The 9892-nt window shown below is 39.5% G+C and overlaps 1 protein-coding gene across 2 annotated transcripts; it reads left to right on the top strand.

The window, feature by feature from the left end:
- The first annotated feature begins 708 nt into the window (after positions 1 to 708).
- Positions 709 to 3938, top strand: LOC117150790 (aminopeptidase Q). Of its 2 annotated transcripts, XR_004460790.1 has the most exons (5): positions 709 to 1305; positions 1369 to 1524; positions 1586 to 2942; positions 3147 to 3390; positions 3452 to 3938. XR_004460790.1 is itself a non-coding variant. In XM_033317835.1 (4 exons), the coding sequence occupies exons 1-4, from the start codon at positions 800 to 802 to the stop codon at positions 3258 to 3260; spliced, it is 2133 nt and encodes a 710-aa protein (XP_033173726.1). In that variant the 5' UTR covers positions 709 to 799; the 3' UTR covers positions 3261 to 3938. The 2 variants fall into 2 exon arrangements, 1 of the variants encoding a protein (XP_033173726.1); XM_033317835.1 differs by having other exon boundaries at positions 3147 to 3938.
- Positions 3939 to 9892: the final 5954 nt, after the last annotated feature.

The raw sequence follows: 9892 nt of genomic DNA, 5'->3' as shown, positions 1-9892 counted from the left end.
TCAACTCAATCCCAATAACTAATCCACACGTGACTGCCAATATTTTGATATTCGAGGCGGGGCTGGTGGAAAACTTTTGAGCAAAAGTTTGCTAGCCTCCAAAAGCCACCGAGGCTTTTGCGAGCATTTTGCACATAATTTAAGCGCTCACATCCCGTCAGTCATAAATTACACATATTACATGCACGTATAAATCGCAAACCAGATCCGAATATGTATGCGTATGCGCTATGCGTTCGAGGGTCCTGGTTCTGGTCCTGCTGGGCCCGAAAGTGTGCCTGCAAACTGGGACCAAAGCGCTTAACATCCTTTTTGGCGCTGGGCCCAAACAGGCACTAACACTCACACGTTTGCAAACAGATACATGTGCAAATCGAGGAACGCACGTAGCGCAAAAAGTTGGAAACTTCTGCCAGCCCGCAAGTGAAAGCTGGAGGAAAGTAAGTCAAGACGCTGCTAAGTCGAACTGGGAATGTTACTTTTAAACGGGGCACCCCTACCTCATTCGAAGGATCTTAAGTTCCAGCCCCCAAGTTAAAAAGACTATTAAACAACCCTAGCGCACGGTAAAAAGTAATATTCTTAATGTTGATTAAGCATACGTGACTTTAAATAATATCATCCTATTAAAGTTTTCCTATTTATTAATTATAAAACAATTTCTAAGAACACCAATATTAAGTAAACTAGACTCCGTATGTCAGATACTCGTAAATTTTCCCTTGAAAATAAATTTAAAATTTAAAAAAATATTTGGCGACCAGTTCAGAAGATCAAAAACCGAGCATTTTATTTTAGCATGTTTAAGTGTTTATTGAGTGAAAGTGAAAACTGCTATAAAAATGTTGCACTGTACGGATTGATAATCCTTTTATGTCTGTGTCAAGTTGCATGTTCTGCTAAAACTCAAATATACGATGAGCCCCGATTACCGGCGAATGTCAAGCCTTTTCACTATGATATTAGATTACTAACTCATCTGGAGAGTTCAGCTAATTGCAGCTATAATGGTATCGTTAAAATTTCCATTCATGCACAAAAAACCACCAATCAAGTGGTGCTTCATGTGGGGAGAGTTTCAATCGAATCAAAGAAAATCACGCTTTTTGGTGAGACGTCCAACTATCGCCTAAAATCTGTCAGGTTCAATAAGGATCGGAAATATATGGTAGTTACTTTCAACCAGTCCTTGTTGATGGGCAAGTCCTATGTCCTCAGTGTCGAATTCGGTAGGTCAATGACGATGAATCAGACAGATGGTTATTTCATACGCTACTATATAAATTGGAACACCTCGCAGAAAATGTAAGGTGCCTTTGTCCCTTAAGTTCAAAAAATAATACTAATAATAATATTGACACATTTCAGTTGGTACTCCGTGTCCCATTTCAATCAAAACTGGATAAGGAACACCATGCCTAGTTTTGATGAGCCCTCCCTGAAGGCCACTTTTAATGTAACCATGGGTCATCACAAGCGCTTTCAGAGCTACGGCAATATGAAGGTCCAAGCAGTGCTGCCCAAGTGAGTTTGATCCTTTTGGTTTGTCCGTAATCTATAGACGCATTTTTTTATTTTTTTCTAGCCATGATATACAGGACTATGTGTGGTCCGTGCACGAGGTAACGCCCACGATTCCCACACATTTGCTGGCCTTTTCCGTAAACAACTTTACCTGCCGGTATAGCCAAGCAGCAAGTATAAATCCTGTTAGATTTCGTACCTGTGTCCAGTCGGCTGATGTGCGTGCGATCTCTTTTGCCGCTCAAATGGCTCCTCAGATTCTGGAGTTTCTGGACCGGGTGCTTCAAGTGTCCCTACCGCTGGAGAAGATCGACCAATTGGTGGTAGATGATTTTCCTACAGAAGCCACGGAGAACTTCGGGCTCGTCGTCTACAGTAGCAAACAGCTTTTGCAGCGTGAAGATGGGCCAATGACCAAGGAAAAACTGCAGACACTCGACCTAATCGCTCACGAATTGGCCCATATGTGGTTTGACAATCTGCTGGGAATGGACTCGTATTCAGATTTATGGTTAACGAAGGGCCTAGCCGGTTACTTTAAAAGCCTCGCCGTGGATCATTTGCAATCGAGAACGGGTCGCCGGATACTGTTGAGGTATCGTGAATCATCCATGATGTATGAATCACAGGTGGGCGGCATATCCTTGGTGCCTCTTTCATCGAATGCCAGTTTAAATGCAGAGAAGCAACTGTACCAGAAGGCTACCTCTCTGATTTGTATGCTAATTGGCTTTTTGGGCAATGAGACTTTTTACGATGGACTTCAGCGGCATATGTGGCAAAACTCCTTTGGGTGCAGTACTCCCGATCTTTTCTGGAGATCCCTACAACTGGCCAGTGAAAGGGAGGCCACTTACGTCAAAACCTGGGATGTCAAAAGCATTATGGACACGTGGATTATGCAAAGTGGCTATCCGTTAGTCACGGTCATCCGCAATGGGAGTGAAGTATTTCTGAAACAGGGACACGCCCTCAACCGCAGCAGTTCCCAGCTTTGGTGGATTCCTCTCACCTACCTTATAGAGGGCGGATCCCTTTCCAAAAACCTCAAACCGAAGGCGTGGCTTAGTCCAAATAGCCATAGCATAAAACTAAATGATATAGTTCCCCGTAACCAATGGATTCTTCTTAACCTGCAGGCAGTTGGCTACTACAGAGTTAACTACGACGAGCTCACCTGGCAGCTTTTGGCCACCACGTTGTTCAATGACTTCCGTAGCATAAATGTCATAAACCGTGCCCAGATCGTCAGCGATGTTCTATTCCTATGGAATCAGAAGTTACTTGCCTGGTCCACCGCCCTTAATGTATTGAAGTACATCATCGACGAAGACGAGTACGAACCCCTGATGGCTTTCGTTGTGGGCTGGACCAATGGTTTCTGGGGTATCTCCGCAGAGAGTTCTTTTAACATTGCAGTAAGATAATTATTTAATATTTCTCCTAAGCCTTTCATTATTATTATGTTTTAAGTACCTTTAATTTATAACTTTTACAACAAGAAATAAGCACTAAAAATTCCAAATTTTTATAAATTTTAATGGAAAATAATTCGAAGTAATCTTAATCTGCGATTTGATAATAATATTGCTTTTTCTCTAATTGATTTGGTTTCCCTACAGAAATGGCTGGGAATTGCTGCAAAATGGTATGCAGAGTTCATCAGTTACACGTTCGACAAATTCGTGGTTCAGGATCCTAACCAGAATCTGAATAGCCTCGACTACCCTGACTAACCGGAAACAACGGGGGCCATTCCAGCACCACAAACTAATGGGCCAGGCCAGATGCACTCCCACTTGCCCAGTGGCAAGTCTCCTTCCTTGGGAGCTGGCGAAATGAAACCGCCATCAATGAACCGCAATTGTATTTGTTTGCAAATAACTGAGCGTTATCTGAGACTATTTATCTTTATCTGCAACAACAGCAAAGGCAGCTCCGCACAATGCCAAAGGACCCTGGAAGGAGCAGCCACTGGGAACTGCGGCTCCACTTACAGCCAAGGCGCCAACTGAAATAATGATGCAGGCGAAATAACAATAAAGGCGGGCCGCGAAAAGGACTGGGCAGGAATAAAGGACAGTATCGATGCTCCTTTCCGCAGCGGTAAAGACAATGGCAGACCTCGTAGTATTGCAGCAATTTCCATGGCAATGCAGTGCGCTACTTCTACTTACCAAATCACTTCAACGAGTCCAGTCTTTAAGGTCGATGCTAAGAGTTTTAGGGCGAAGTTTGTGAAAAGAAATATTAGTTAAGTATAATATTCGGTTGGATATATATAAATTGGGTGAACAAAAAAGTTTGCTTTGCGCTAAATGAAATTTAGGCAATGCAGTGGGCGCCAAAGCTCAGGCGGAAGTTTATTCCGCCTAAAACCAGGCAAATTAAATTAAATGGAAAATATATTACCATTTTCCGTTTTGGTTTTGTTATTTTTTGGACCCCCATTTTTCGGCTCTCTGGCTGGTTTATGGTCGTCGGCAATACAAATATTTATAAATCAAATTTAGCGCTATGCATTAATAGGCGCGATTATTATTATTGTTCCCAAAAGCAGAAAAATTAACAACCAATCACTTGCATAACCGTAAATGTTATTATATTTGCTCTTATTATAAAACGATTATCTTTTTTACTAGTTATCGTTTGAGGTTTATTTCCCGATTACTCTTTTTGACGGTAATTGTATATGATTCGTATGATACATTTTTTTGTCAGGATGAAATGCTTGTTTATTTTTTATTCCCCTTTGTCAGTGGCCATTTTTTAAATGCGGAAATTTATTAAGGTTGCTATTTATTTTCATTCTTGGTAAATAAAAAGACCCCAAAGTACTCACTTTGGACGCAATAAAAACAAAGATTCTTATGCTGCATTTAAAAAAATCAATTATTGTCGATATTGTAAAAGCAAGTAAAAAATGTCATTATGTATCAGAGATGGCCACAATACAGTTGCTGAATGCAGTTGACAGTTTTATAATGACGTTCATTATGGAAGCGGGCAATTAATTTCTTTTAATTGCCCAGGTGCATAAAAAAAAAATACAGAAGTCGAAAGTTGAACACAGAATTCATAAAAATTAAAACACATTTAAAGACGACTTTTTTGAACTGAAAATATTGTTAGCAACTTTAAAATAAAAGTACCCAACTACTTTCAGAGGCAGAATTATAATACACTTCAATGTTGTGAGTATTTATTTTCGAGTTTTATAAACTGAATACAAGCAGTTAATATTATTTATTATATAATTTATTACCGCTTGTAGCTAAAATCAAAACACCTCATATGAATACGCTAACAAACATGTATCCCTTTTCCACTTGTCAACTGGTTTGCCAAAGGGCACGATTCGGTTGACACATCTTCATCTTTCTGACGGTAACTGAGCACTTAAAGCATATGTCGATTGCCCCTATAAAAGGGACAACGGCAGGAGAATCAAAAACATCTCTCAGCAAATAAACAACCGACATACTGGGAGTCGGAATCCGAGTTGTGTTGAATTATTTGCATGAATTATGCAAAGGAGTGTGTTCAACTGTTGTGGGCGAGCCTGTGTTCTGGGTATCCCTGGCTCCCACAAAGGGAATTCTTAAATGGGATTTGGGAAATCACAAGCCGAGCCAAGAGATGGAGATGTGAAATTAAAAGGGGATGGCGAGCTCAAACGGTGGGCGAACAATTTTTTCGCTTTGATGGGATATCCAATTGCATTTAGTCCAAGTAACATATAAATTTGAGGATGTTCGCATATGTATATGCGGCTTATGTGATTGTGCACAGAAAGAAAAATTGGTAGAGCTGCCAAGCTAATTTACTGTTTCCCGACCACGTTTTTATGTTCATTTAGTACTTTACGCATGACATTTCAAATATTTCACTGAATACTCCAATTTCGTTCTCTGTGTATATTTAAGCACATTTGCATTGCATGTGAGTGCAGCTTTTAAAGCCAGGCCAATAAATTCAGGCAGCGTTAACTACGTGAAATCCCATGCCCATTTACTCCGGGCCCACGTCCATCTTTGGCAATGAATCCCCGACCGCCACCTGCAAAATTGCAACTTAACAATGCTTCGGAGGGCCTGCGATCCCGAACTCCCACTAACTTGGCTTTCGTACCCCATGTGGCAGCGACGCATGCGGCGTATAAATCAATATTGGCAATTTAAAATTGGCTGGCGGTGTATGAAGCCAATATCCGGCAACGCTCAGCAGCTCTCGAGTGTTTGTGTTGGGTCCTGGAAAGAGCGGGGAAAAAAAACTGTGCCGGGTGGCAGAACTGCGAAGAAGAAGTACCCGATGCGATGGCTGGTTGTGACCAAGCCAGAACCCTACATATAGGCAGGGGCGTCCACCATTCCACACTAACTACAAACAAAAAGTGCAGCTCATACATGTTTTTTTTAAACAGACAATCAATACATCTCAATCAAGTGAAAACAGGTTGCATATTTGTTGGCCCCGCTGGAAATATTTTTCACTACGCCCCTGACGATAAGGACACCACTGTGGATCTTAGACAAACATCATGTGGCACCCAAAACGTTCGTTCGATTTGCCAGTTGCCAGGGGATGTGGGGCCATGTGGAGTGCTACACGAAGTCCATTAAAATACGCGAATGTACATTTGTGGTTATTTTTTTTGCCAATGTGGTCAAGGGGTAAATAAAGAGCAAATAAATAAGGACAGGTGGGGAATTCTGCCAAGGGAATTGGGTGATAGTATCCAGACAGTGCCTTACATTTTGTAAAAAATAGTGTAGTATTTTTTACGTAAACAATTGTCAATTCGACGAAGACAAAAATTATTAGCTGTTTTGCCCACTGATTTGAATTTTTTTTTGGATTTGAAAACCTAGTGGTGATTAGGGCTTAACTAGACATCTCGTCGCATCTATGAACATTAAATTGAAAATATTCCTTTATTTTGATAAATATTGAGCTGAAAGTCAAACAACAAGGCCCATGGCCACGGTCACAACCACTGCGCCAATAAGTATGCAAAATTAAAATATTATGCAAATTACAGCAAATGCGGATAGATCGCTGAAATTTAAACGCTTTTTGTTTTGACTTTTGGCCGGGATGTGAACGAGCGGAATAAAATTATGACATCATCATCGTCATCGTTATCAGCAATGCGTCAAAAACAAATTTCCCGCGCGATGAGAAGAAGGTGGTGGCGAAATTATGCCGCATCAAAAATCTTGTTTACCCACTAAAAGTATGGCAATAGCAAAATGCGTGAAAAATAAAAACACTCAAATTCCGTTCGTATCTCTAGTTTTATTGTTGTTTGTCAGTTGTTATAATAAAAATATTTCTTCGTAGGATGTATTCTCACTTAATGTGGAAATCAGTCAAGCATAAAGTATGGTAAACAGAGATAAATACCAAATGGCCATTGGCTCCAGCTTTCTAACGAGAACAAACAAAAAAAAAAACTAAAAAGTATTAATGCTGAAAATATTCTTAAATTGTCAACCGACTGTATGCTTGAAAGAATAAATCAATACACATAAATAATATGCAACGGTTGAGATTGATAAGCCTAAATGCGTGGAAGGTTAAATAAAAACATGTTCAGAAATAAATCAGCTATAAATCGAAGCGAATATTCATACGCAGATATAAATAAATCAACATATTATTAAACAGCAATAAGCGGTATAATTATTATTCAATTTCGCTTGCTGTTTTTTGTTGCTCAGAACTTTTATTTTTTTATGCTGCACAGTGGTGGGAAATTCATAATTTGAATCGAATTAATAGGTGCCGATTTGTCTGATATAGCTGATATTCTGCCACAAATTACTTTAAAAGCAAAATATTGATTTTCACTCTTAAAACCAAACTTAAACTTCAAGTTTCCATTTTTTCCGAGGATGCCAAGTCTTCCGGGTTCAATCCCGTAAAGCTTACCATAATGTTATTGGAGTATAAAACACTTTTTCTAATTAAAACCAACCCCCTCCCTCGCTGCACTTGTATTCTTATTTTATTTTTTGATATTTTTCCTTTTTTTTTTTGCCCCGCCAAATGCTTAACTATCCTTTGGGCCGTGCCAAGAGCTTAACATTAATTGCCGTCTTTCATTTCCCTTCCGTCGTCTTTTTTTGCACTCACCTGCCAAGCGGTCGAAAAAACGAGGGCCAAGTGAACGTAAAGTTAAGTAGGAAAACTGTAAAAGGTCTGATAAAAAGTTCGGGGAATTGAAATGCCGAGGCGAAAAGACGAAGGAATTACAGAGCTAATAAAAAAGTTGTAGCTTCCTTTCGTATTAAGTGGACAATCTTCTGTTGCTGCCAAATGCGGGCTTAATTACTAGTTTCGGCCTCATAAAATCGCTTAATGCAAATGAGACTATTTTTGGCAACAATGAATGAATATTTGTGTTATTGATTCATTGGGCCGATAGCGGGATTAAAATGGCGTTAATCCGTTTAGATAAAATGTATGGTTAATAATTGTATAAAATAATAAATGTATTTACTTATACTCATAATACTCTGAAGCAGGCTAGATAAATTTGTTAGCAATAATACCGTTTGAAATTTGACTAAAGAAATAAAATAAATGAACATACATTTCATTAAGTTTGGTTGGATGCATTGTGAATGTTTTGGTAATTGGCTTTCTAATAAAGACCCATGATCCGAATCTGTTAATTAAGGCAAATATTTTACGAGAATATTTCTGCCACAACGCATACCGGAGGTAATTTTCCGAATTCAAGCTTTGCTTATCGATTTGCTGGCCATTTTCTGAGAAACACACACGCATGCAGGCCACCTAAAATTGTGCTATTAATTAATTAAATTTTGACTACGGCCATGCAATCTCCATCTCCATGGCCCAATCCACAGCCATTGCTCCCTTTGTCTTGGCTCTGTCTGGCATTGTCGCTGCACAAGTTCTGGTGTACAATTAATCCTTATTAATTATACGCTGCCTGTAGATTTATGGCAAGTTTTGTGCGTTGGCATTTGGCCAAGACACACACACACTCGAGTGCGTTTCTGAGCCAAGTAGGTTGCAAGTCGGTTTTCCAGCCCCCCACACCATTGATATGCCGGGCGCCATGACATACCCCAACCATGACTCCCCCCTTCCCGTGCTGCAGGACATTATCACCCGAACTCCTGCCATCTCCCCACCTGCTGCTTTTGACAGCTGAGACCCCGACAACAAGCCGATAGCCGATTGTGCGGCAGGGGCCAGCTCATGTCATTACCTAATCGCAGACAAAGGAGTCCTTAATTGCTCTCCCCAATCGAAATTGCGCTGACAAACAAGGAGCTGCTCGAAAACACAATGGCAAACATCAATACGTTTTTAATAACTTGCCATAATGAATGGAGGAGTGATAAATCAAATGTTGTTTCTGCCGAAGAAATGTCCTTTCAGGCGGAAGCTTTTCATCATCATTTTACGTAATGCACTTATAGACTTTTGATTTCCGATATACCTTTTTGCCTATTTCGACACACCACTATAACAGCATTTAAATGTATGCAAATAAGAGCGAAAACTTTTCACATCACCAGCATAACATTCTCAATTCCTTGGCGGCAGAATTCCATAAATAAACTTACGGAATGTTTCTTTCTGGCAACTTTTTGTCGCCGCAGGGACTGTCATTAACTGAGTCCATAAAAGTCACAGATTGCTTCATATCAGCTCCTTCGTCTATTATCAGTTTTTATCCTCATAGGGATACCTCTATTCCCACTGCCAACACTTCAATTTATTTCTCTTTAAATATCTCACATTTTTATTAGGGATACGATTCCCATTTTAGCTAAACCACAATTAACGAGGGTATTTATTTTTATAAATATGTAACTAAAAATAACATAAGACTATTTTATCACAGAACAATTACACTTCTCCAGATGTTTTCAGTTATCGTTTCACTGGAAATATACACTACAAGAATTAATTAAGAATTAAGAATTAATTCTGATGAGAGATTCGAAGTAATAGGGAAATCGGATATATTTTCGTAAGAAAGTCGACTGTGACTTCAATTCCGTCTCTCTTTTCAAAGTGGAACTGGTAAGCCTGCATCTCTGCATAAAGGGGGCAGTATAAATACGGACATAAATGAAATTATACTGTTGTCATACCTCTCAAGTCGAACTGAAAATTTTCCCTAAATTCGCATTAATTATTCTGCTCATCGGCTGCGCTCTTCTAAAAATCTCAAATGCCTACTCAAAGACAGTACAGTACAACTTGTCAAAGGTGCGTCCTTATGAATCTACATAAATCTATATTTTAATCGAATTTTTATACCATTACTAGAATGAGGATCGTACTGCTGATAGTTCAACATACTCCTCACCAGAAGTAA

Source organism: Drosophila mauritiana, chromosome 2L (genome assembly GCF_004382145.1).
Source record: "Drosophila mauritiana strain mau12 chromosome 2L, ASM438214v1, whole genome shotgun sequence".
Taxonomy (NCBI): Eukaryota; Metazoa; Arthropoda; class Insecta; order Diptera; family Drosophilidae; genus Drosophila; species Drosophila mauritiana.
The sequence above is the reverse complement of the archived record's forward strand: the minus strand, read 5'-3'. Positions and strand labels throughout refer to the sequence as shown.

Excerpts from the sequence above, each read along its gene's own strand:
- LOC117150790 (XM_033317835.1), top strand. The coding sequence starts at position 800 with ATGTTTAAGTGTTTATTGAGTGAAAGTGAAAACTGCTATAAAAATGTT. Across the intron at positions 1,525-1,585 it reads GTCCAAGCAGTGCTGCCCAA|CCATGATATACAGGACTATG; the intron begins GTGAGTTTGATC and ends ATTTTTTTCTAG. Across the intron at positions 2,943-3,146 it reads AGAGTTCTTTTAACATTGCA|AAATGGCTGGGAATTGCTGC; the intron begins GTAAGATAATTA and ends GTTTCCCTACAG.